Source organism: Rhinolophus hipposideros, assembly GCF_964194185.1.
Source record: "Rhinolophus hipposideros genome assembly, chromosome: 17".
Taxonomy (NCBI): Eukaryota; Metazoa; Chordata; class Mammalia; order Chiroptera; family Rhinolophidae; genus Rhinolophus; species Rhinolophus hipposideros.
The window spans coordinates 3,104,902-3,132,833 of record NC_138063.1 but is presented as its reverse complement, the minus strand read 5'-3'; the positions used below and the strand labels follow the sequence as shown (position 1 = coordinate 3,132,833).

The window sequence follows — 27,932 nt, the reverse complement described above, 5'->3', positions numbered from 1 at the left end:
TTCAACATTTTATGAGTTCTGTCTTTGCTGAACACTAGATTGGTGTTTCTTGGTGAAATGGTGAGCCTATTAGGCAGGTACAGAAACTCTAAGGTGCTAATAATATGAGTTCTTGCAGAAATAAACATTATTAAATGTTCTGTTTTCCTTATTAAAGAGGTCGTATTATGCAGTTGCCTTCCCTGTAAAACACAGAAAGGAAATTAGGATATTACAAAAATATCCCTTAATTATCACTCTTAGCTGTGAGGATTATATCCTTTCAATCTGTACTCTATGCATAAGGTTTGAGTTGTTTTGGGGGCTTTTTTGTTTCTTTCATTATAAATCTTGTACTTCACACTTAAATTGTAACTGGCTGTCTGTTTCATTAATCTTGTTACTGTTATTTTTAAATAGCGGAACTATTATTTCAAACAAGATCATATACAAACTCCATATATAAAATAGATAAAAGTGTATCTACCTCTTACAAGTAGAGTCCATAGTTAAAATCTGTAATATTATAACATTAAAAATATCATAGAAGACTGTTTTGACAAGCAAACATTTTTCAAATGGGGGAGGTACTGAAAACAGTTGCGGATGTTTCCCAGTCTCCTCTCTCCTCTCATTCTGGCCAGAGCGCTCCGCAGGAGGGTGCAGGCTAGAGCTCAGGCTCCAGGAGGCGCTGGCCGCACTCCGTGAGCTCACTTACCCTCTTGGAGGCACCACCTCCTGGACTGTAAAAATGGGTGGTTGGTGTCCCCTCCGCCTTACAGGCCCATTGTTGAGATTAGACGAGGACACATTGTAATCCCAGAGTCTGGCCCATTCATGCAGCCCTCGTTTTCATCTCTCTGCGGGTCTCTACTTTACATCATTGCAGGTTGTACGTCACCTTACACTCTCAAGATACTAGTCAGTGAGGTAATACAAGAGTTTGTGTCCTGAAGGTTTTCAGTGTGTTAAAATGTATTTGTCATATGTGCCATGATGAATTTCTTTCAGTTGTTAAAATACATCAAATCTAAAATCAATTATTGGGTAATTACTGAAATACCTTAGTTTGAAACTACTGGTTTGAAAACTACTCTTCTCCAATATAATTTTAATACTTGGATGGCCACGAATTAGATTGGTAAGCAGTAATCACTTTATTACATTTTTAGACATTTTAGGCCATTTTCAGGGTTTTACTCTGAAAATACTTATTCCTAAATCTTTGTGCAGATCCATGATTTTATTTTATTTTTTGAAGAAATCCTAGAAGTATGACTTAAGGCTTTTAATAGTATTACTACAGAGGTTGGGATTTGAATCTGATCTCTGATCAGATATGTTTTGCTAGTCTTTGTATGCGTAAATGTATTTCAAAGTACTTCAAGTTTCCTTGGTTTGAAATTGTTACACTTGTGCTATGGTTGAGGTTGTATTACTTGTCCCCTATTCAAGTTCTCTTCCTGAATTAGTGTCCCTTCCATTTAGAAGTGCATTTGAGACAGCTGGGTCTCGTCTCTATTATACATCTGTCAGAGACTGCTGTGAAAAGGGCCTTGTATGCCTCATAATATTGTCGCTGTGCTATGAACTAATACTCAGGACATTTAAATCTAGTGAGAGCCACCAAATTTCCTTTTGAAATGCTTAAAGTCCTTGATAAAGGGTGATTTTTGTCTTCATTTAAAACTTTTTAACAATTTGATTATTATTGAAATTAAATAGTTTGAACATTTTCTGTTCATATGACAGTTTTGTCTTTCTGTGTACATGTGGCTAGGTCTGTTTTCACTGGTGAACAAAAGACAACTTAACCTTGACCAGGAGTACAGAAAACTGGCAAATCTATGAGCACTCCTGAAATTAGGGACTACAAACGAAATGTGGAGTTTACAACAGATACCTTTGTTTTCTTGTTGATGAGCAAAATATTTAAATATGAGCAGATAGTTAAGTTCTACGTGATTGGTTGCATAGCATAACAAAATGCTTTCCATACCAACCTCACAACAACAAAGAAAACATCTCCTTTCACAGGATAAAATAAATCTGAGTATGTATGATTTCTATAAAATAAAAATATCTGTAAGATGATCACATGTTTCCTAAGAAGATAAGTTTATATTTGTGTTATTGGTATCTTTTCATAATATTTTATTGCTTAAAATATTTAAATAACTTTTTCCCCATTTAGATTATTATTTGTTTAATATAGCTACATAGAAATTATTCCTGTAGAGTATTTCTATCTTAGCCATTATTAGCACTTATTTGCAGGCTAGATATCATCATTAGAAATAGCAGTATTATTTAAATTTCATTTGAACATATATTTTTCATTTTATAAATTGAACATTAGTGGGGAAATACTAGTAGTAATAATTATTCAAGAAAAATGTGAATATAGATTTGTTTACAAAAGAATTTTATAATTGGTCTTTTGAACCTGGGGCTATTTTTCAAGTTTGCATTATTAATTTAGGCAATGACATTTCATTCTATTTAGATGTAAACGTGTACCCCTTTCCGAAGCTTTTACTGTCTAAAATATCCAAAAGTCTAATCCATTACGAGTCAGTATATTTCATCATTACTCCAAAATTTTTTCACCATTAATTGCTATTCATTATAATCTCAGAGCATAAATTTAGATTCATAGCACACTGTCCTATGCTATTATTTATGCAGCAAATTCTTTAGATTTGTTTCTCTATTAAAATGGAAACAGTCTAACATTTTCTATATTTTTATTTCCCTTTGTTATGTATTATCACTTCTACGTTAGTGAGAAATAGAAGTGCCTTTAACATGTTGTTTTAAGTGCCCCTCCCAGTCAAGTAAACCCTGTTTCCCCGTAGAGTCTGTGAACATCAGAGCACACACTTCCCTGACGGCAGGCTTTCACACGGGGGGGGGGAGGGGGGGGGTGGCCGGGATTGGGCTGGCTTTTACGTGAAACATCTTCTCATTGCCTTCCGTTTTTTATTTAGGATTTACGGGGGAAATTCAATAAATGCATATTAAACAGTAAACCACTGAGAAGTCATGAAAAGTAACAGAAAATACTGCTTGCAGTATTAAAAATATTAAGGGTAATCCTGTGTTGCACTTTAAATGTCACTTTGTAAGTTAAAGAAAACTAAAATTTCTGGCCAAACTCTGGCAGTTTGTTCATTTATTCATTGCATCCCTATTATGATCTTAGCATAACGTCGGTGTTCTTTAAGATGCTTTGGCCAGACTTTTTCTCAACTGCATAACTGCCTTAGGACTTCCAACCTTACACTCTTTCCAAACAATTTCTTTTTACTGTTCTACTTTTTATTTTGTTCACTATTTTTATCATTTTAATCACGTGGAATTATAATAGAAATTCCGGATAGAAATATATCATAGAGCTGAGGAATAAAATCTGTAATTCTTCCATCTACTAAAGATTTACTCCATTGTTTTGCTAAACTTGTAAGAAATACGCTTTGATTTTTTTTTCCCCCCACTTGATGGTTTACTTAGCTCTTGGCCAGGGAGTAGCATAGAAATCATTAATACCGTCGGTTTTGATCTCCAAAAGAATTTTCTTTCCTTTTTGGGTGTGGGGGAGGCTAAAAAAATTTGATGTAATGTTTACCCCAGATAGTGGTATCCAGCTAGAAATTTGCACTTCATGATACTTTCTAAGACCACTCTTATTACTTATCTAAATATTTCTTTAGTGCTTTTTAATCGAATTCAGTAAGTTTTCACACGTGAGTGGCATAAGAATACTTTTCTGTAGATCACAACCATTTGAGCGTGTGTGTGTTTGTGTGTCTGTGTAGCCTAGACAATTTTTGTCAAAAATACTTTTAATTGAATTCTGTCTTAACTTTGCATGATGCTGGAAGCATTTTGGGGGTAGTTTTAAGATGTGTTGACAAAAAAATCGTACCTGTAATAATTTGTATTTCCCTTTAAAAAGTTTGTATTTCTCAAACACATTATTTTTATAAAGTGTCTCAGTTACGAAGTTTTTTTCAGGTCTTGCATAGATAATACTCATTTTCATTCAATTTTACTCTGTAAACATTTTGCATGTGTTATGCGTGATTAAATAAGGCGACCCTTTCTCGGCATGTGGCTTGTAGAATTCAGTGTACTGTGGGGTCCTTGTTCCTGCCCCCCATTTGTATGGGCAGCAGTCTCAGGCCATCACTTTCTTTCTTTGGCTTCCTATGCAGATTCACAGGTTGTTCCGGGAGAAGCAGTGGACAGGACAAACTTGAATTTGCCCTGAATAGTGAGTGACAAGGAGAGAAAATAGGTGTGTGTCTGTGTACCGGGACCTCACATACACCCGGACAGGGAAGGGCAATCACACACACCAAACTAACAGCGCCATTTCTGTTGCTGAAGAGTCAGAGGTAGCGTTTATTTCTTTTGGGTGATTTTGAAGTTTTTTAAAGAATGACACCCCATAAAAGTAATCAAATGAAAGTATCTGGTATTAATATTAGATATGTTTTATATTTAAAGCAATTTGATGCCACAAGCCTAGTTGTATCAGAATAGACTTTAAATCAAACCTTTTTTTGTCAGTGAAATAAGCCAGACAGAGAAAGACTAATACTGCATGATATCATTTATATGGAATCTTAAAAAAAAAAAAAAAAAAAAGAGGTTAAACTCAGAAACAGAGAGCAGGAAAGGGATTTCCAGGGCTGGGCGGCGAGGTGAGGGGGTAATTTGGGAAAAGGTAAGACTTGCAGTTATAAAATGAGTAAGGGCTGAGGGCCTGATGTACAGTGTGGTGATTGTCATTGATAACAATACAAATTTATAATTTGTGTTACAAAATTCAAATTAGCTGAGAAAGTAGAACTTAAGTGTTCTCTCCAAGAAAAAGATAAAAACCAAAACACCCAAAATATTTTTGTCATTTAGAGTACCAGTCAATACTATGTCATTTGTCTTGATTGCATCACTTCTTTATATTCTACTCTATTGTCACTGCTATATTGTCACTCTATTGTCATTCTACTCTATTGTCACAGTGAGTGGAATAAAAAAACAAATGTACTAGGCTGAGAGCTTAGCTTGAAAGCCTAAATATCCAGTTACTTTCCAGACTTTTCTTAGGACGGAGATGATTCCAAGGCTTTCTTCAAATTGCAGATAAGAGTTTCTTCTCGAAGGCTGTGTGTCCGTGTGTCATGTGTGGAGCACTGGCTCCTGCTGAATTGTCCCTTCCTGCTTGCTGAATCATACGGTTTAGCTAGCCACAGGTAGAGGTCCGTGTCGTGGCCGCTTTGTGAGGCCATGTTTGGCGACTGGAAGCAGAAACACTGCTGAAGAAGACGGTTCTAGCAAGGCGAGTCAAGATGCCACCTCATAGAGTCGTGCCGTCCTTCACCTGGAGCAGGCTTTTCTAGTAAGTCCAGGTGGAGTTTTAGAGGGGGTCCCTGACAAAATGTCATAATGGTCTGCAGAAATTGAATTCTTTCTGAACAAGTAACTCCTGTTTTTCTCTGACCATTTCATTAGTGAGTTTTATATTTTTTTACTCTCAGTAGTTCTAATTGTGGCTTTGATTTGGTTTTGTTATTTTCTATAATGTTTGTGTCTAATGTTATTTTTTCACACAGTATATTTGACTCATACCTTTCTTTTCTGTCCTGTAACACCTAAGCTCTTAGCCTTTTTAAATTTTTTGTTTCAGCCTGACAGGCTGGCTATGGGCTGATCCAGCGTAAGTATTTATGTCTGGCCTTTAGTTAATGTTGGTAAGTTTTTACCTCACAAAACTCATTTAAAAAGAATCTGTAGACTTGAAAACGAATAGATTCCATAGCATTAAAAATTGCGCATTGGTTCAGTTGTCTTTAAAAGGAAAAACGAAATCTGAGATAACTACTTTTGTTCATCAGTGTAAGTCAGTTGTTTTCTGTGTTGATGTAACTGAAATAGGCATTGGGATCACAGATTAATTAGAAGAACACAAAGTGACCATACATTCCCTCTGCTATCTCTTAAAAGTAGAATCTAGATAAACATGTTTATTTAACCTACTTGTTGAATCCCAAATCCAGTCATTATAAAAGGACCACAGCTATCTTTGGGGATGGCCTTTCTACAAGGAATTGCTATGGACAGTCCCTTGGGTGGTAGTTAGATATATCTGTGTATATTATGTTAGAAAGAAAGGCCTTAGAGATGGAAAAAATAGAAAATATTTTTTTGGGCACTAGTCTCTTGCATAATCAGTTATTCCTCAGACACTAGAGCTATTATCACACAAGAAAACACTCCACTCTGTAACTATCTATATCTCCTCACATTAGACTCTCCTGTAGTGCAGCTTATTAGGAAAAGTCTCATCACCGGGAGAGGCTGGCAACAGTCCACGGAACGTCAGGCTGACGTTACTTCAGTATGTGGCTGGATTTCACCACCTCAGAGTAGGCGTGAGAGAAAATAAGAAAACAGAATAAAGTAGCTTTGAAGTAACTAAAATGTAACCCATTGTCATTATTTCAAGAGAATGCTAAGGTACTAGCTATTTCACTGTTTTCAGATCACTTGTTTCAACATATTCTGAAATTGTGTCTCTCAAGGGCCTGTGAAAATTGTGCAAGAGAAAAGGAAAGAACAACTTGGAACCTTTAGGATGTGGGGATGCAGTAGTTTGTATGGCACGGAGGTGAGGGTGCTTTGTGTGTCCGCATGTGCCCTGTGCGTCGAGCTCCCTCTGACAGATGGAATGGGTGCCGCTTTCCTTGTGGTAGCCAGCACACACCTGGACGCTGGGCTTTCCCTGAAGAATGTGAAAATGAGATGATAGCTTTTGTAATCTCATGTCTTGGTTTTCTAAATTAAGGGAATGTAGCACGAACTCCTTGCTTTTCCCTATTAGTGGGAGGTACTGTGTTGGTGAGGACTTCAATCGCAAGATGCACCCCTGAATTTTTCCTTATTTTAGAAAATGATGTTATGTTGTTGTGTACTACAAGTGAGCTATAGTTGAGATAAACTAGAATCTGTTATTTGCTGACATAATATGTAACTTGATATGTAACTTTTCCCTACAGGGAATTTCAATCTAATATTAACCTTTCCTTTTACCCATTAAACTTGAATTCCTTCCTCATAATTATTTTGACTTGAATCTTGCTAAACAACCCTCGTCCCTCATTTTGTATCTTTTGTATCAACTAGCACACGGTTTGGGCATCTTTCACTGTGTGAGTTTTGAATGTATGTTGATTAATTTTACTGTCTTTTCCTCAACATGTTTTGTTTCTTCATCTTAAATGACAACTCTAAACACATATGAATTTTATCATTGAGAGAAAACGTGGTACATTTTTAGTGTTTGTGCTTAAATCAATCCCTTGCAGTGAATTGTTTGGGGGTAAGAAGTAGTTGACACTTGAATTTGAGAACTCTGCTTTGTTCTGAAAACTTCACATCACTTTGATTTTAGTTAAAAGTCAGACTCCATCCCACTTTGCATTCCCTAATTATCCTTTTCGTTTGATTTCACGTTATCTTCCCCCTTCAGCCAGCCTAGATTCTAGAGCATGCGGGACTGGCTGAGAGCAGCAGAAGAGGCCTGGAGGCCGGTTAGTCCTTAGTGGACAGTTTGAGTTCCACCCAAAGGCAGTGGGAGCCCCTGGAGACTTCTAAGCAGACCGACCTATTCACATTGTGCTTTGTGAAGATCACTGATGGAGTGTAAATGATGAGCCAGAGGGGGACAGCAGGAGATGGAGCTCATCTAAAGGACCATTGCAGGTCCAGGCAGAAAATAGTGAGTGCCTCGCCCTAAAGGAACACCGGAGCCAAGGCTTAGAGAGAGACGATTCTGTGCTTGTTAGGAGGTGGCATGAATGGACGTGGTGACCAAATGGATGAATTTAGGGGCAGGGTGACGGAAAGACACATGCCATCCTTTAAATGCCTCGGCCAGGGCTCCTGTGTGACCACAATGCCATTCGCCAGGTCCTCACTCCTCTGGGAAACAAACTCCTTTAGCAAAATGATTGTGAGCGTGTTAGGGACCACACTTTACCTTTGTCGTGTTCAAACTTTGGAAATGCCCGTGGGCTCTTCAAATGGAATCGTGTCAGTAGATGGACAGGTCAGCACTGATACATATTGAACTCGAAGGCTTCAGTGTGATTGGCATTTCCCTTGCAATGTGTGGAAAATAGGAAAGGCAGAGGGGCGAATAGAGCTGTAGGAGACTGAGAAGTAGCCTCCCAGAAATGGAAGGGACCTCCAGGCAGCAGGCAGAGAGTGTCACCACGTCACATGTACCTGCCTCGGTCACCCAGAGGCCCCTGGTTCTCCGGGGAAGATCAGTTTTGGTAACGTCGTAGGAACAGAGGCAGGCAAGTGGCTAGAGGGGAAGAAATGGGGAGAAGAACCAGTGCGTTGACTGGTTTTGGAGGCAACTTTGTCTCGGAGGCTGCCCTGTGAAAGCACCTGGGGAGATGGCGGGAGCAGGAAGGATGTATCGGTAGACGCACACTGTACTTCTGTTTTGTTTTCCTTCGTTTGCGTTTTACATTTTAGTTAAACACGTACGTGCCAGGGTTAACACGCCAACTGAAGCAGAGAAGTTGAATCTCACATTATAGCTGCTGGCTGGGACGGTGGTGGAACATGGGTGTGTGAAGTGGGCGGGGCGGGGGTGGGGAGCACTGAGGACACTGGGTGCCTGGGTGCCTGGGAGTCAGCGGCCGTGACTGTTCTCCCCATGGGCGCTGGGCACGGAGAACTGCCACATCTTTCTGTGACCAGGCCCTGGCGTGTCGCTGTGTTTGGGGGCAGGACCAGACCTTCCCTCAGCTGTGTCCGAAGTTCCCAATCAAGAGCATAGAGACTGTGTGAGGTGTCATGCTGCCCTCCCCACCACAACCCCCACACAGTAGGATTTTATTTGCTTTATAAGAATTTTCACAAATGCTGTGTTACTTTAACTGTTATATGGAATTCAAAAATTTGCCTGGCACGAGGTAACAACTCAGTGTAATCATTTAACCAACACTCATTGTAAATGTAATCTTGTAAAAGGGGACATCTTTTCCATGACTTATTCTAAAGTTTTTGCTAATGTCTCAAGGTTTTTCTGAGACCAGTAAATCTCAGTGACAGAAGCCGGTGTAGGCACTCACAGTCGTTTGTTGGGATGACACCTGACTCCCATCGATGTTTACAGCCCATTCAGTTTCCTTTACTTCCCTTTTCTTTGTTTGACTTATCCCAAGTAAGTATAAATGTGATATAACTCTCTTACCAGTCATTGGCTCAGTTGCATGTTTTCTGTCCTAAAACTTCTGTTTGACTGTTTTAGATTGACCCCTACCGCCTTCAAGTTGCTGTATTTCTGGAAGCCTAACTCTTCTGGAATGGTGCCACCATGAGAAATGCAATAGGAAGGATCACATGGTTTGGAGTTAGTGTGTATATAATATGGAAAGAGAGTGCGAATATATCACTCCTTAGGGTGAGATAGGGCACATGATTTGTTTCCATGAGTTAGGGTGAATTAGAACTGCTGAGTGTCGGTGTCAGTTGTACGAAACCACTAAAAAGTGGGAATAAGTCATATAGATTGCCCCACAGCTTGACGTATTCTTCTTTCTGCATTCACTAACATTTTGTGTGGATTTCCTTTGATTCTGTTGGAATTTCTGCTGCTTTGTGTCACAGTAAGTTATAGGTACCACAAGATGGTTATGGCTGCATCTCAAGTTTTGGTTTTAGCTTGGTTTCTAACTTTAAATATGAAAGGTGCATTTTCCTTTACAAATGGCGATAGTCGTGTACGTCTCCTCAGAAATGTTTGGCAGTGTTTCTGGGTAGCATGATGACCAAGGGGCGCTGAAGTAGGTTTGTTGTAGCATTGGCTGCACTGTGTTATTAAAATGGTTAAGGCCGCCTTCCTGTCTAGGCTAACAAGGCTTCTTAAGGAAGAGGGACCCAAAGACCCCGAGTGGGGATGACAGTAATGAGTAAGTGTGTCATTGGGGACGTGTCCTCAGACTCAAGGAGCCGTGCGGCTGCCTCAGGCATGTCTGGACAGCATCAGCACACTTACATATATTTTAATTACATGCTCCTCTTAATTAATGATTTCTCTGTGGCCTTTGAGAAATGTTAAGAGTATGATGATTACACAATCCCGGTCTTACTTGTTGAGCTGTGGGTACTGGTTTTTACCCACGTATGCACACGTACATATCACCTTCCTTGCATCCATTTTTAACAAAAACAATCTTTTAAAACATTGTGCACTCTGATGTAAAAGAGATTCAGAACAAGGTTCCTGTTTTATTTCTAAGGGCTTCTTTTAGTTTAAAAGTGGAATATATGTTTTCTTTAGCTGTAAAAGCACAATCAAGGCAGCATGATAAGTGAGTCCGTGTTGGAAAAGGAAAAGGGATTTTGCCTTCACTCACATGAGCTCTAGAAGGAGGAAGCTTTATTGTCCCTGGGAAAGTGATAAGGCAGAGTAATTGTATATTATACTGTCCTGAAACATCTGCCTGAAGACTACAGGAGCCGCTCATCTATCACGGCCGAGGCCGCGTGTTTTGTCTTCCTGCTTCCCCCGTCCCCACTGCTGGCCTGCACGGAGGTTTTGATAGTGCCTGCGCCTGGCCGGGCCTCCCATTAATCAGCCCCCTTGTTCAACACTCGAGCTGACATAATTACAACCTGCGCACAGCACTTATTCAAGTCGAGTCCTTGTCACTCGTGGTGCGAAACTACACAGCTCCGATCCCGGAGGAGATTGCCTTATCACACAGAACAAGGGTTCGCAGGAGTCGGAGAGAATAGAAATGGGAAAATGTCTTCCGGGAGTACTATATATTCCTTTAAAATAAGACATTTGAGAGACTTACAAGGGACAAAGGGAAGCATTGTGTGCAGGGACTGAAATGAGGCAGGTATTATTTTTAAATGGGTTATGTGAGCATTTTTGTAAAAATGGACCTGGATTCCTCAATAAATTCAGTGGCCGCTCGTCATTAGTGACTCTTATTAACTTTTTCTTCAAAAACAGTCATAGAAGTTTAGAATTACAAATGATTTAAATGCTCTTTGATAGGACTCACTTTAACAGAATGAGTAAAGTATGCATTTTAAACCTACTGAGAAGCAAATGTACTTTAACTCAGAGAGCTTTAGAAAGAGGAGAGTCCAAGGCGGGGAAAGAGTCTTTCAAAACACTTCCAAAGACAGGGACGTTCCTGATCTCCTTTGGGATTGTCGCAGGAAACTTGGCGGAGGACCCAGAGAGCGCACGTCCTGTCTTCCTGTGGCGCCTGCCCCCGGGTCCTGCCTGGGGGCGGGTTACCAGCCAGCTCCTCTCAGATGCCGGCTGCCAGGGACTTGGCCTCTCCTGCCACTGAGGAAGTATTTCAAGTCTCTGGCGGCCCCTTCCCCGCCCCTGATAGACCAAGAGAGTCTGTGAGCATGTGATTTATGTGCCCAGGTCTGCAAAACTGATAAACTGCGCTTTTACACATGCATGCAGAAACTTGTTGGTGTTTTAAATCTAGCCTTTTTATTTTTCTCTTCAACGTTGTTTGATTGTTCCAAGTAAAACCAGGTTCTGGCCGAGACTGTCAGAAATATCGTGAAACGTATTTTTAGTTCAGTACAAATTTTACTTATATCACCTTAAATTTGAAAAGCTTTCAACTACGAAAAGCTACAGTAAATTTTCACATATATGTACATGCCCACATATCAGGTACATAAAACTTGATTTGTAAGGTAGCATTTTTTGTAGCTGACTCACGTCAGTGAGCACACTGCCTTACGTAGTCAGGCCCTGGGTATGACTGTTTATAGCTTGTGCCCTCCTCGCGTCTCTTACAAATACAGTTGGAATGAGTGTTTGCACTCAGCTGGTGGTCAGATGCACTTTCTTACAGTTTTGTAGTAAAGTCTTTTCATTCATATGCCTGTCCTGGTTTTATAGCATTTCACTTTGCTGAGCTCGCTTAGCAAACAGAAAAGGAGAGAGTAAAGCCCATCCTATAAGGGAATGAACGCATGTAGATGCAGAATTGGGGTGGGGCTATGTTTATTTCAGAGTCCAGTACAAAAAGAGTGGCACCACAGCAGGGAAGAGATTTCTACCAGCAGTTACTGCCAACCACACTGAGCTTCGTGGGAGGGAGAGGGCCAGTCTGTAGAGCTAATTCGACATTCTAACTTTCACAAATCACAAGCTCTATGCGATATTGTCAGCTCAGCCTTGAAAAGAATGTTTTTGTGGTCGATAGGTCGGCCAGTAAAGGAAAGTACATGGTACGGCGAGTTAAGAAAGTTTTTATTGTAAGAGACAAAAGTCTATCCGGCTGAGCATAAGATGGCTGCAGCCCGGGCTGCATGTCTAAAGGAGACTTGCAGCCCCGAAAGAGGGGGTGAGGAGGGTTTTACAGGGGGCGGGGCTGACAGCGTAGCGTTGTTTGAACAGAAAATGTTGACTGCCTGCAAGCCAATAGCTGTTTTGTGGCGTTTTCTGTTATTGCAAGTTTGGCTCTGTCTGCAGGTGCAGGCCAGCAAACATTCTGTTGTTTTCTTGCAGTCATGGCTCTGTGTGTAAGTCAAGGTCTCAGAGACCTCACATTCAGAGACCTAACCGTGGTCAAGTAATGTTGACAAGCACTCTGTACATTTTACCTTTTCCCCACCGCCTTCAGGCTCATAATGGAAAATAGGTTAAAACTCACAGGGTTCCTGTTATGAGAAAATAGATGTAATTTTGATTAACTGAAATGTATGAAAGTTGGGCCACCGAGGCCTTTTCCCAAAGCCCTGTAGGTATCATGCTGGACTAATAAGTATGCTGAAATGTTTCTATTTCGTCAAAGGACACGCAACCATTAATGTCTGCTACACCTTTTGAGCTAAGAGAGTGGGGCGATTACTCTCTCCAAAGCATATAGTTAAGACATCTGATAACTGCTTGACCGTGCTAAGTTTTCGTTTCAATCATGAGCGTTTTGCATATTGGCTTTAGTGTCAGGTGAGACGGTACAAAGTTGCACTTCTTTTCTCAAAGCAAATTTCTTTTTTCCTCTTTTTCTAGACTAACAGCACATCAGTATGTTAAGAAGTGAAACAGTTCATGAATTGTGTTTTTCCTCTTTGGGCTAAAGAAGCGTCAAGGACAGGTCCAGGTTCTCTCGCGTTTACACCTGCCAGCGGCCCCTCCTCCCCTCGCGGGACCTGGAGGACCGGCAGCGTCTGGGCACATGTTTACGTCACGTCTTGTCTCTTCACTGCACAAATTGAGTGTGTGAGGGGGTCTATTCTTGAAATGTTAAATTGTAACGAGGTGATTTGGGTTTCTAACAGAGACAGAGTTCAGCGTCACTCCTACCGTTTCATCTTTGTGATTTTCTTTGGTTTCCAGTAGAGGGGAAGGTGGACGGGAGGTTGTTAGGTTTCAAGCAGGTTACCCCCCTCATTGGCTGTAGATTCCATGAGCAGAGATTTGAGTAGAGAAGGCATTGAAGTGGACGGTGAAGCAAAGGTGGGAGCTTCTGTCCATTCTCCTGGGAATAGAAGTAGCACGATAGCAGCGTGCAGGTTGCGTGGTAAACCCGTCAGAGGCCGTGGGTCTACTGGTACATGTGCACTTACTAGCTTTCCAAATCAGTCAAGTTAGTAAAGCGTTTTGAATAACAGGCCAAGCCAGTAATTTTAGTCCATTATCAATGAATGATGTCACTGAAGGGGGGTGTAGCGGCCTAGAAATGACAGGTAGGGTTTCTGACTCTGTTTGCCAATGAACTTGTACTGTTTAAAGGCCAGCCTTTGGTTATGGCTATTGAGGTGCATGACTTCTCTCTCCTATCAAGTCGTATTCACAAACCAAAGTGATCCGTTTGCGTGTTTCATTTTACGTAGTACACACTAAAAAATACATGTTGAATAAATTCATTTTGAAAATAATGTCAGTACCTATGAAAGTAGATTTTTGTTGTCACCGTAGACTTGCCATCTGAGCCAAAGCGATAATTAGGCTGCAATCGCTTCTATTCTGAAAGCGCTTCCCGTGGGTCTGAACGGTGGGCCATGCTGCGTGGCTGGGAGATCGTCAGTTCGGTGTCCAGAGGAGCACAGGCCTCTGGGCCACGCGGAGGCCGGCGTGGTGGCTGCCACTCGAGCTTCTCCATGAGTACTCGTCAGTGCCGGCTGCACACAGAGCGTGGCCGGCTGTGCTTGGGCAGCGACATCACATGGCACCTGGATTCTTAACCCACGCGAGTAGGAGACGGTCAGTGACGCATCGGTGTCCATCCACTCCCGTGCGGACTTACAAGGTCCTATTCCTTACAAGACACTGGTCTGTTTTAGCATCGGATGATGCTCACCATCTTCCGTCACGTGCCAAACAGTAACATAATTATAACAGAAAAGCTTAAGGTACATCCATTTTTATTGTCATAGAGGTTGATTTCAAAGAATTGGGTCTTATGAAAAGCAGGAAATAATGAATAAATGATCTGACAGGAATTATCCTATTCATTATGGCCACTAGTTAGGAAAAAAGAAAAAGCAAATTTATGGAATTTACAGCAATGTGGTCCAGAAATTGTCTAATTAAAATTTGCTTTTGTAGAAAAAGATCAAAAGATTGTATTTCATGATTACCTGTTATACATAAATTTTCCTTTAGTTAAAAAAAGAGGTTTTGGATTATTTCGTAAGCATGAACTATACCGTTATTTTTAAATGTCTGTTTTACTTAACTGCCCATAAAACTACCATTATTGTCCATTATTTTTACAATTTGATCTCTATTATTTGAAAATTTAGAGCCTTGCCGTGCACCCCACTCCCAGCCCTGCCCCTGCCCTGTTCCCCTGAGCTCAACACTTGTAATCATATTTTTGTCCTGCTGGACATAACCAAGATATCTGCTTATTCCTCTGTTTTTTGGTTTATAGGCGGCTGTTTTAACAGATCAGAAAGTTAGCTCAGTTGTTCCATTTCCCACTACACCTCTTTTCCCTGTTTTCCTTACAGTATTCCTTTTGGTTTCCCAAATGATTACCTTTACAACTTATCTTACTTAAGTCTTTTTCTTGATTGATAAATGGAATCATTCTGTGTAAACATGAGAATCTTTGCCCGTAGAGATTTCCACCTCTGTTCCCAACGTAGGTCAGCTATACTGTTTGTTTCATTGTTTGTAACATTTACATTCTATACAATACTGCATAATTCATTTGTTTTCAAACTATACGTTTTAATTATACTCTCTACATGAGTGAAACTTAAAAGATATTCTCTTGAATAATCCAAGTGATCCAAAAATATACTAATTAAACATAGAAGTTTCCTTTAACTGGGAAACTTTTCCATAAAGATACCGTGTTTCCCCAAAAATAAGACCTAGCCAGACAGTCAGTTCTAGTGAGTCTTTTGGAGGAAAAAATTAACATAAGACTTATTAGTTTGCCTGGCTTCTAATACCCATTTAATGCATTTCTATATCTGTATAAGTATATGCATAGAGTTTTAAAGAGCTGGAAGGAGCCATATATGCATTTATCTGGGACTTGCTTTATATATATATATATATATATATTTTTTTTTTCCCCCTTCTTCCGCCTCTGCTGCCCCTCACGATGGCTGCCAGCCACTCCTGCTAGTCACTGGCTGCCACTGGCTGCCCCTGGCAGCACACAGCAGCCCGCGGCAGCTCATGCCAACCGTCAGCTACTCACAGCAGCCCAGCTGCAGGGAGAGCTGTTGTTCACAATCTTAGCTGTAGAGGGCGCGGCTCACTGGCCCAGGTGGGAATCGAACCCATGACCTCGCCTTAGGAGCTCGGTGCTCCAACCACCTGAGCCACGCGGCTGGCCCTCTTTTTTAACTTAATAGTATGTCTAGGAAGTTTGTCCATGGTAGCCCATAAGGCTGGCCTGATTCTACTTAATGGCTTCTGTCCAACAAATAAGGAAGAGTGATGAGTAGCGCACAGGCCAGGCCGCACTCAGCAGCCTTCCTGGGGGAGAGTCACGGTCCTCGCCGGTGTCCCTCCCCTTTGCCTCTCTCCTCCCTGCTGTCCTCTGCGGCAACACTCTGGGACATTGCAGCATTGGGAGTCAGACCAGGAAAGGCTCTGGCCCAGGGTTGTAGGACGCTTCGGCTCCACGACTGGGGGAGGGGGGAGCGCCATGGCTGTGTGTACAGGCTGTGCTGGGCAGTCCCATGACCTGGCCCTCCAGGTCCCTGCCTTGTTTGGACACCACTGAACATGGACCGTTGGGAATGCCATCTCTTTTCCTGTAGTCAGGCTGTGCCTTCTCATCCTACAGGGATGCAATGGGCTTCCATGGGCTCCAAGGAACACCCCTTCCTACTCTGGGAGGCAAGCCGACCCTGACCTCTCAGCAGTGTGAATCACCATAAATTAATGACCCATTTCTCTGTTTACTGACATCTAATTTCAAAAATTTCCCTCGTGTTTAGCTGTTATAAATAATGGTTTAATGATTCTCCTTGTGGATAAATTTCTGGAAATTGAACTCCTATATCCAAGAGTATCTGTATAGTTTAATTTTGAAAGCTCTCACCACATGTCTTCCAAAGTTTCTGCTAACTTGCACTGTTATCACTAGTTAATGTTATCGGTGTTCCTAAATCGTGCCCTGCCGTTACCTTAGGCTTTACTTTGTATTTCTTTGGACTCATTGATTACCTTTTAATGCATAAACTATATTTTTAGATGTCCAGTTATGAATTTCTTGCTTATATTCTTTATTCAATTTTTGAGATTTTAATGTTTTTTTCTTATTAATCATAGGTACTCATTTTGTAACCTGTGTATTAGTCATTTGGGTATATTTTCTCCATCTCTTGGCCTACCTTTCAATGGTATATCTGATGTATTATGGTATATAGCAGTTTTAATTTTTATGAAGTATATTTTGCTACATATTTTTGTATCGTTTAGGTTTTGAATTTTATTTAGGAAAGCTCTCTCCAACCAAGATTCTAAACATATTTTCTTCTAGCACTTTTATAATTTAATGTCCTTATGTTAATTTAAAAATCCAAATAGCGTTTATTTTGGCATGATGTAGGACCATAAGAATCGAATTTAATTTTCCCCATGTAGTAGACAGTTGACTCAACACCATTTAGTAATATTATAGAAATCATCATTTCCTCATGGATCTGAGATGACTTTTTATTCCTTGTATACGTGGATCTCAGTGCTCTCTATCCTGGTGATGTACTTGGTTCAATACTCCAAATGACATTCATCTATTTGCTGAATATCGTTGATAAAATGCCCTATTTTAGGCAAAGGAATATGAAGTTCTTTATTCTTGTAGCTTCTGTCCAGTTTTAAATTTAACCAGCACAAGTGCGCACAAGTGATAACCTAAAATTATCAGGCTCTTTCCTTATGGCTCCTTTAGCGAGAACCGAAGTGGGCGAGGACCGCGTGCCTCAGGCTGTGCTACATGAAATGGGAAACAAGGCAGAGCGTGTGCGTTGGAGGCGTTCTCCCCCCTCCGCTGCTCTGCAGCTTTACCACAATTTCTCTCTCCCACGCACATTTCCAGTCTCCTTAGACTGGTTTTTTGCCCAGTAAATTTATAATTAAATACTGCTGGTTAAAAAAATGTGATAACTTCTTAAGTTTAATTTGCATAAAGATGTTCTTTGGATTATTGTTCATTTTTTATTCCTGTTATACAGATATCGTAGGAACCCCTTTCCGCTGAGCTTTTAGAGAAATGTGTAGTGTTGATATAGAGTGTGGTATTGATACAGAGTGTAGTATTGATGTAGAGTGTAGTATTGATACACGTATTCCAATACATAAACTATATTGGGTTTATAGTGTATAGTGTATAGTGTAGTGTAGTGTAGTACAGAGTAGTATACATAAACTTAACCATAGAGTAATTATTTTTCAAGTATATAAGTTCAAAGAGTATATTCTGAACAGACAGGAAAAAATTACTTTTCTAAACATACACACTATATAACTTGGGAATTTGTTTTTATTCAAATGAACTGAAATTGCTTTTCATATACAATAGGCAAATGGGTAATAATGATCCAGACCGTTGAACTGTCTTGCATTTAGTAGAAAGACTAGTAGTAGTAATAAGGAAGTGAGTTTAGTACCTCCCGTATTTTCCAGGCATGTTTAATATCATTTACCTTAACCCTCAGGGAGCCTGTAAGATGTGTATGTTATTCCCATGAAACAACGCAAAAAATGCTCCTTGGTCAGCAAGTTTGGGAAGCAAAGTGTTAAACACAACTAACATGTTTCGAAGTAGAACTTTCAGAGTTTCTTTGATGGCATTTCACCCACATAACACGCCACATTGGTACTAAGAGATGGAGACAAGCATTACTTTCCCACAGTAGGATTTGGGAGTGGGGGGGCCGATGCGTAGCTGCCCTTGAGGAGAGAACCCGGTGTTCGTGTGGGAGCTCTGTGCCAGTGCTCTGCATGTCAGTCATTTGTTTTTATACTATATGTTGCACACATTGTCTCTATTTCTTTGCCGTCTTTTAACTTTACTTATGATGGATTATGCTGTATCTGTGTGTGTGTGCGCGTGTGTGCGTGTGTGTATACACAGACACACACATGTCTGTATACGTGCACTCTTCTAGGCACTTTAGCACGTCCCCTCTGTGCCCCACTCTCTGCATTTCAGTTCCTTGATCAGTAATAAAATATTATCGATACACACTAATTAATACATAGGAACTGCCTGATTGTGTCTTAGTGATTGTGATTTATTACTGGCCCAGGTCTCTCTGCTTTTGTATTTAATAACTCACGGTGTTTGCCGTGCCTGCTCACAACCACTGACTGGTGCCTTGTGACGTGATGGTGTGGGTGGGCAGCTGTGATTTGGGGGTGGAAAGGATGCACTCTACAGATGTGAACCTCCTGCAGCCTGGCTCATCGTAACAGATGGGCACATGTGTAGGCAGACCACAGACCTGACACGCGCACCGCATTTCATTGTGCTTTATTGCAAAAAACCCAGACACTGCATTTTTTACAAGTTGAAGGAGACTCCATCAGCAAAAAGATTACGACTTGCTGAAGGCTTAGAGGATGGTTAGCATTTTTTAGCAATAAAGTATTTTTTAATTAAGGTATATACATTGTTTTCTTAGATGTATGTTATTGCACACTTAATAGGCTACAGTATAGTGTAAACATAACTTTTATATGCTCTGGGAAACCAAAAAATCTGTGTAACTCACTTCTTTGCGATATTCACTTTATTGCAGTAGTCTGGAATCAAACCCGCAATGTCGCCAAAGTACACCTTATAATAGAAAGCCCAGAATTACCTTCAAATAAGTAAAATATTGATGAAGGTGTCATTTGAAGTCAGTAGGGGAAAGATGGAATATTAATGACAGGTATTGAGAGATCTTGTTCGCCGTCTAGATCCACACTTTGTCCACACTCTAGGATTATTTTGAAATGGACCTTGTATTTAATGAAATATAATGCAACTCTACAAATACTAGAACCAAATTTGAAGGGATTATTTATAACCTCCAAGTATGGAAGCCAGCATGAGAGATGAACTTCAACAAAAACAAACTTTCACTTTTTGGATGATACCAGAAGCAAAGTCAAAAGGAAAAATTAAAATTAAGGGATAAAATTTGCAACTTTGTTACTGAGTCAGTCTCCTTAATATGTGAGAATGACTAACAACCCTGTAGAAAAAAGCAGGTCGAAATTATGAACAGACAATACATAGAAAATACATAATGTCGTTTCAGTATTTGAAAAAGTACTTATCCTCATTCATTACAGTGAAATGCAAATTTAAACTTTTGAAAATTAAAAATTGAAACTCCAGTGAGCTACTATTTTTTACCTACCACATTGGCAAAATTTGAAAGTTTGGTAACACACTACATTGGCAAGAATGTGCAGAAACAGGCTCTCTCAAACATTGTTGGTGGAAGTGTAAATTGCTCCAACTCCTCTGGAGGGCAATTTGGCAGAATTTATCAAAATTACTAAAGCATATGCCCGTTGACACTTGAAGCAATTCCACTTGGCATCATGAGATTCTCTTGGCACCCTGAAAAATGGAAAATGTTTTCCAGGATTAGTCTTTGCAACCTTGTTTACTAGCAAATGGTTGGGAACAAGCTAAATGCCGTCAGTGGAGGACCAGTTAACTCTGGTGTCCTTTCTGTGACATAGTCACAGCGATTAAAACAGGAGAAAACGAAGGTGGGAGGCAGTAGGAGTGCAGAGAGAGGCATCAGGACACTGGTACGTACAGGAAGCGCCCACGCCGCGGTGTCAGGTGAGGGAAGCAAGGTACCCACGTGGGTTATGGTAACAAGTTCATAGACGAGAAGTGGGGGGACAATATACAGCATATGTGTTCCTTGAAGGGGTCTCTTTTCTCCCAGAAGGTGGATGAGTAGGTACGGATTGTACTCCCCGCATAGTGGGGGCGATGCCGGGAGACTGCCTGTATCTGCTGTCGGACTTGGATGTTTAAAATACGTGGGTGGATGTTTGTTCGACAACTTCAGTGATGCTTTTTTAACAACCAGAATAAGACATCAAAAGAGGGAAAAATACTTAGAATTGTTTCAAATTTCCTTCTCCTTAGGTTTAATAACAAATGTAATTTATGCGTTTGTGTTAATAAGCAGTGAGTTAGTATATAGAGCTGACAAGTAATTTTGTGGCATTCTGGAAGTACTTGTGTTCTATTTATTAATGTAAAATGCATTGCCTTGGAACTGAGTAAAATGTTTCCTTCATAGGTACGTTTTCAAGAATTCCTAAAGTTACTCAGCTCCCATCTCAGATCCTTTTGCTAATTGCCCAGCCTGCTGTTTCTCTCTTGTTATCTCTCCTTCCCCCTCCCCTCCCTCCCCCTCTCCTCCCCCTTCCCTCCCTTCCCTTCCCCTTCCCCTTCTCTGTCCTCCCCTTCCCCCTCCCCTCCCCTTCCTTTCCCCCTTCCCCTCCCCTTCATTCCCCTTCCACCTCCCCTCCCCTTCATTCCCCTTCCCCCTCCCCTCCCCTTCCTTTCCCCCTTCCCCTCCCCTTCATTCCCCTTCCCCCTTCCCCTCCCCTTCATTCCCCTTCCACCTCCCCTCCCCTCCTTTCCCCTTCCACCTCCCCTCCCTGTACCTCTCCCCCTCCCCTTCCTTCCCCCTTACCCCTCCTGCCCCTCCCTCTTCTATCCCTTCCCCCACCTCCCCCTCCCTGTCCCCATTCTTCACCAGTCCCACTTCAGTTGTGCCTTCCAGTCACTCCTCATACGTTCTCTTTTTGGGGAAAATCATTTTCGGGCTGAATACCATTCAGAATTATTTAGCGGAAGGTATCCAGTCTATTTCTCTCTCCCTCAATCGTGTGACTTGGCTGTATGTTTAACTTTGTGTTAGTGGTATCCTCAAGCATAGGTACTGAAGTTTGCCTCAACTGTATAGACGCTGCTTCAGACGACAGTGACATAATATATTAAAAAGTTAACATATTTCGTGACATTAGATATGGAAAAACAGATTACGATAGCATACAAATACACTATTATCCATGAAATATGTGAAATGTATCTTTTCTATTGCAGATAAACATTGCCTACTTTTTCTCCTTGTTTATATGTTTGTGTGTATAAAACATAGAATTATAAATATATATACACAGATGCATTATATACATAAAATATATAAACAGTACATGTATAGCATACATAAAACATACATGTACATATGTATAAAAATATGTATGTGTGAAATGGTCCTTAATACCTTTTAAAATACCAAGTTCCACACCACTTTTTCTTACTTGCACCTATATTTTTAAATAAAAAGAAGCCTGTCACTTTTTAAAATCCTCCCATCCCCTTTACTTACTTCAGTAACAGTCCCAATTATTAAATTCTTCATGCCATTTAGATGCTAAGATGTACTGGTTTATTTTTGTCTAAGAAGCACCCTTCTTAAAAACAAAATATTGTTTTCAAAGTCATCTCTCTTTTTTCACTAAAGATTAAGATCCATTGCTTGTATTGTCCGCCATTTCATACATTGTGTATCATACATTGAAATGAGTGTATTTTGGTAATTTTCATTTCTCCACCTAATCAGTGATTGTCTTTGATGACTCTTAATGCCTCGCTGTTTTCATAAGGAAATAATATAGGTGGTACCAGAGGATCAACAGTCCTAATAAATAGCACTAACTAAGTACAGTAGTGGCTTTTTGTTTTCCCTCCCCAATGTCAGTAAACAATAGTGAGTTAAGGGAATCATTTGGAACAGTTCACCCGGCTGGTTCGGGAATTGAAAAAGTGGTCCTCTTCCTTTTAATTATCAAAAAAGTGGACGTTTGTTTCATCCACCTTCAGATATTTTCCTGTTACTTTTGTCAACACAATGCAGAGCTGTTATTCCAAGGATATTTATACATTTAAGAGACTCTACAACCCCGTCCTTTTCTTAGAATGTGCTGGTGTTTTTGTTGTGGAAATTCCACAAGGACAATGGGTGTGGTGTACCTGAAAATAACACTGGCCTTGAAAACGGAAAACCTGGGCTAAGATTCTGTCTTAACGGCTTTCTAGCCATTGACCCTTGATGGTCTGCCCCTCTCCGGGGTAGTCCCGTCCTTCTCTGTAACATCATTTGAAGTCTGCACTCCAAGAAATCCAGTGAGAGCCTCAGGTGCCGAGCCACTGGCAGGCATGTAGAGAACGTTAGGTGCTTCTTCAGTCTTTCCCTCTTCCGGTGAGTATCAACTAACAATAGGAGATTTATGTAAAAAGCAAGATTGGCAACCCAATAGTGACAAGAAAGAGAGAAGCGATGTTTGCAAGTGCTTGCTAGTGGTCTTACGTGGAGCCTAAGTTCTAAGAGAATCTTAACTCAAAGCTGTCAGAGCCCTTGTCAGAGGCAAGCGGGAACACTGAGAAAATCTCTGCCATTCGGGTTCCTCACCTCTTCCTCCTCTTCTGTCTGGTGTTATTTTAAATGTTTTTAAAGATGTAAGGAACATATAAATCATTAGGGTCCATTTGGAAAAGAAAGAGCGAGGGGCATTGCTGTAGCTGCATTAGCGTTTGGTGTGTTTCTAGTCTAAACACAGAGGGATCTGTGTCTGATGTACTGTTCCTATCCGTGTGTGGTGGGCAGGGACACTTGATGGCAGATGCTTTCCCACGGGAATATCTCTTGGATCCAGCAGAGGACTGTTCCTGTAACACGGGACATTTTTACTTCATCCAGAGTTGGTAGGAAAGGACGTCCTGTCCCCAACGATTGTGGAATTCTATCCCGAGTGCCATTTTCATGAACTTGGCCTTGCTTAAATAGTACTTCTCCATTCTGTCTTGTCATCAGTGATCAGATAACGTGTTTGCTGGGCCTGGGGACTTCTAACGTCCTTTGCTGCCTTTACGTGTGAGTGAGGACGTACGTGGCTGCTGTGAAATTGGTGGGTTGTAACCATTGCTGCTTTCTTCAGCATTATTTCCCAGGGCGTAGTCCCTGGAAAGTAAACATCGTGATGTGGTGGAATGTTATGCACAGATGCCATCCCCCTTGGAAGTCTTGAGGCGATGTAGCCCTACATTGTAGAGCCTTCCAGAATCTGATGTGCGTCCCGGTATGTGATCGCTAACTACCATGTCCCAGCTTAGCTGATCATGGAAGCTGTTCTTAGATAACATCTTGCAGGCTTCTTCTTTTCAGCCATCCCTCAGGAAACGCTCATACACATAGTGCTCAAATTTCTTCTGACACTTAGTCTTGCTTTGGGGGAAATCTGAGGCCACCTGATTTTTTTGTTTCTTTCTAGTTCAGCCCCCTTTCCCACCTGCTTGAATTTGTAGGGCTCTTTTTCCTACTCTTCTAACAACAACAAAGACCAAAGCAGCTGTGTGTTCAGAAAGGGTCCAATGCAAAGACTCTTCACGGAGCAGCACTGCTCCTGGTCCCTCTTTCCTAGTCATTTCAGGGCTGTGTCCTGGGAGCTGTAGGAAAACTGGGCAACGAGCCCACTCTTAGTTTCAGGGGCACATTGCGTACCATTGTGCAATTTTTTTGGTCCATCACTCGTATAAACCTACACCAGTACGGAAAACTCGCTGACACTTAACGCATTGTGCAAATATGGGGGTGGGGAACTGTTTCTAGCTTTTTTCCATCTTTAAACTGTTTTAGAGCCTTACCTGGAAGCAGCTCACTGGACAAAACTTAAAAGCCAAAGCTTTGTTGTTTCCTTAATGCTCTAAATGCAGGGGAGGAGACAATGCTTTCCTCTGTACTGCTCCTCCCTCCAGTAGAAAGGTGAGTTCTCAGGGTTCCGGAAGCTCCTTCACTGCCCTCAAGTGGTACCAGAATAATTTGATATGAAAATCAAAGAACCTGGGATTTTGTACTGCCGCTTCTGACTGGAAACGAATCACGAAGGTGAAAGACCAACTTAAAAGTGAGCACCAGGGTGACCCAAGCTACCAGCCTCATCAGATGGAGGTGTTACACAAATTAGTTATTGTCTGAGTACAACACTTAGCCAGTCTGCTATGGAAGCGTCAGCTAACATCATGATTTGGGGTCTAATGTCGCTGGTTTGACTTTAATTCATTTACCTTTCTTTTTTCCTCGCTAGGTCAAACTGTGCTGAGAATATCCGCAAACACATTTTGCACACTGGCAAGCACGAGGGGGTCATGATGTACAACTGCCCCAAATGCGACTACGGAACAAACGTCCCCGTGGAGTTTCGGAACCACCTGAAAGAGCAACATCCTGATATCGAAAACCCAGACCTGGCTTACTTGCATGCAGGTAAGGGGCCGAGGCTGTCCCCACACTTGTGGTGTTGAGGAGGATTTCCCTTCGTCCGTCCCAGTAGCCGTAGTGCTGTTGGTCCGTTTCCATCCTTTATTCAGAGGTAAGAGAGTATGTGATGGTCTCTGTTCTGAGACTTCCAAGGAAGCGCGGTCCAGTCTTAGCCCCCTCACTATGAAAATGGGTCCTTTCGATTATATTTCATCAAGAGCAAACAGGAGAATAATTATCCCAGGACAGCAAAGTTAGTAAGAGCAGATGCTCAAAACACAGTTGGACAGAAATTATGGTAGTTGTTTGTGCTTCATATTTTGACTAATTGGTAAAATTTTCAATTTATTTAAAAAAATGTCGGTGACTTAAAATGTTACACCCTGCCCGTCTGTCCCACGTTTTTTCAGTGACGAAAAAACGGAGAGGAAAAGAGTAGGACTGAGGAGAGAGTAGAACAGAGTGCTTGGGGGAACGTAGTGCCTGCCACTCTCCCCCAGAAATTAGGAGGCCCTGTTCCCTGGGTTTTAGGGACATGCAGAGATGGCAAGGCTGCCAAGATTGTTCTAGCAGCGATGGATTGGAAGTCAGATACCTGGAAGGTTCTGAGATGGGGTGCTTGCTGTGGGTTCAGCACCTCTGTTCGTGCAGCCCAGCTTTCTGTTTCATTAACAGTTGTGCCTGGAGTGCTGAATTCTTACTGTGCAGACCAATGAAGTGAGGGACTATGAGTTCGACGCCTTATTTCGGAAGTCCTTACCTTGAAGGAAATGTAGAGAAAGTTCCGAAGTGTAGCTCAAACAATGCACTGTTTGCATACTGCCCAGGGACATGGGGATGCTTTCGGAGACGCTTGGGCACCCCTTCAAGCTGTGCTTACTCTTTCCTCTTCCCTTGTTGGCTGTGTGGACACTGGCAGGCTGACCTCATCGTACCTCACATTGCTCATATGTAAATCTGTGTGGTGGTTTTGTTTAAAGGATCAGTGTGAGAATTTATGGCTGTGACACTCTTAGCGTAGCACCCTGCACGCCTAGCACTCTTGGGGATCGTGGGTCGTGTGCTGGTGCTAGACATGTGATGGCAGTGTTTGAAAGTCATGGGAGGTCCCACCTAAAAGGCAAGACTTTGCTTGTAAAATATGTAAACATTTGCTCATGTACTATCTACGTTAAAGGAAACAGAACTTGATAATGATTTGAGTTAGAATAATATGCTTAATACATTGGACAATGTCTCCATAGAAGCTTGTTTTCTGCTGGTGTGTTCTTTCATACTTATTTACGTTCGTATGATCGACTGTTAAAGTAATGGCAGAATGTTTGACTTAGTAATCTCTGTTGTATTCATGGCTGTTTTTTAAAAAAACAAAAACAGAGGTCAGTGCTCTTTGCATTTTGGTGTGGTTGGTATTGGCTATGAACTAGACAGTTTATCAGCTTCACTTCACAAAAGTAGATGAAGTCAAATGGAGGTATCTCTTGGTCATCAGTACCCATGGGTCCTTCATTAATATGCATGCATGACAATTCACATGCAGAACTACTGCCTATCAGAGAGGCGCTTCCAGAAACCACCCGGTAAAACCATCTCAGTTGATCGTGGCTTGTCAGCAAAGTACCGTTTTCCAGGTGACATCACTGCGCCTGCTTATCAAAGTGAGACATTGCTGTATTCTGTCTCCTGCCCATCGCTCCAATTAGACATTAAACGTGGGTTATTCCCCTAAAATAAAGAGCCTCTCACTTTTAAAAGAAGTAGACATCAAAGGAAGGGGGAGGAAGCTAACTGTGGGCTGCAGAAATCCATTCCTTTCCTTCCGCACAGAAGGAAGACAGCTTGGCTTCCACTATCGCTGCCCTCGTGATGCGTGATCCTAGTGGTGTGTTTGAGACATCATTTGCATAAAAAAATTTTAAAAATTTATGCTAGTTTCCTTGTGTGTGTGTGTGTGGGGGGGGTGCACGTGTGTGTATAAGTCTAGTTTTCTGTTTATATTTTTGTAGTTCTGTGAGAAACTTCTTGCTACATAAGTCACAGTAGCATCTCCGTATTTTCACGGAGGAAATCCATATGGTACGTATGGGCGTCAACTGTTTATTCCTCCCTCTGCATGGCAATATTGCTCTTCACTGATATTTTTGCTTTGATAAGCTTAGTTCAGTTAATAAAAATATTGAAAAAGGTAAAGGTTTTTAGACTGACTCTTTCACCTTGTAATTCTGAATCATTTGTAATACATTTAAGGGTGTGTGAAGCACGTCTTCTGAGTGTAAGATGGTGAAGTGTTGGTGTTCTTCCTTCCATATTGTTTGGCGGCCGATCAGGCACCGTGGGTGATCGGTCCGTGATGGGCGGGGCTGAGAAAGGTCCTGCTGCGGCGTAAAATCCTAGGAGTGCTCTGTGCCCAGCTTTGAGTGATACTGTCAGCTACCTTCTCTGGAATCTGCACCAGTAATGTATTGAGAATTTGGTAGCCCCAAATTCAGTGAAGCATGTAGTGTAATTCTTTTAATAAAAGATTGAGTTTGAAATTCCCCCAAAACATGATAATCTCAAGATCCATCCATGTTGTCGCAAATGGCAGTATTTCTTATGGCTGAGTAGTATTCCATTGTGTATATGTACCACATCTTTTTTACCTAGTCGCCTACTAAAGGACACTTGGGTTGTTTCCAGGATGTAGAAGTGGAAAAAGGAGGTCAAATATACAGTGACAGAAGGAGATTTGACTCTGGGTGGTGAATACACAATGCAGTCTACAGATGATGGATTATAGAACTGTGCACTTGAAACCTATATAAGTTTATTAACCAATGTCACCCCAATAAATTTAATTTAAAAATAAATAATAAATAAATAAAAAGTAAAATTAAAAATAAATGAAACTACCCCAAAACCAACACTCTGGTCCTGACGTGGCTATGCCATGCATATCAAACATCTGAAAGACCATTAGAAGGAAAACGGTAAACAACAGAAACAGAAAAGATTATAAATGATGTCATTTGGGGTATTTTAAATTTTAGTTGAGATACTGTGTGGAAATTTATACGTTAAAAGAAGACATTTAATTTTTGTTGGAAAACAGCTCTGCAGAAGGCGATGTCCCT

The 27,932-nt window shown here is 41.1% G+C and overlaps 1 protein-coding gene across 2 annotated transcripts in view; it reads left to right on the top strand.

The window, feature by feature from the left end:
• Positions 1-27,932, top strand: part of ZNF407 (zinc finger protein 407) — a 378,104-nt gene that overhangs the window by 229,746 nt on the left and 120,426 nt on the right. For both annotated transcript variants that reach the window (XM_081078987.1, XM_081078988.1), the window contains one exon: positions 24,647-24,825. In XM_081078987.1, the coding sequence (XP_080935113.1) occupies positions 24,647-24,825 (179 nt within the window). The remainder of the gene's footprint in view (positions 1-24,646; positions 24,826-27,932) is intronic.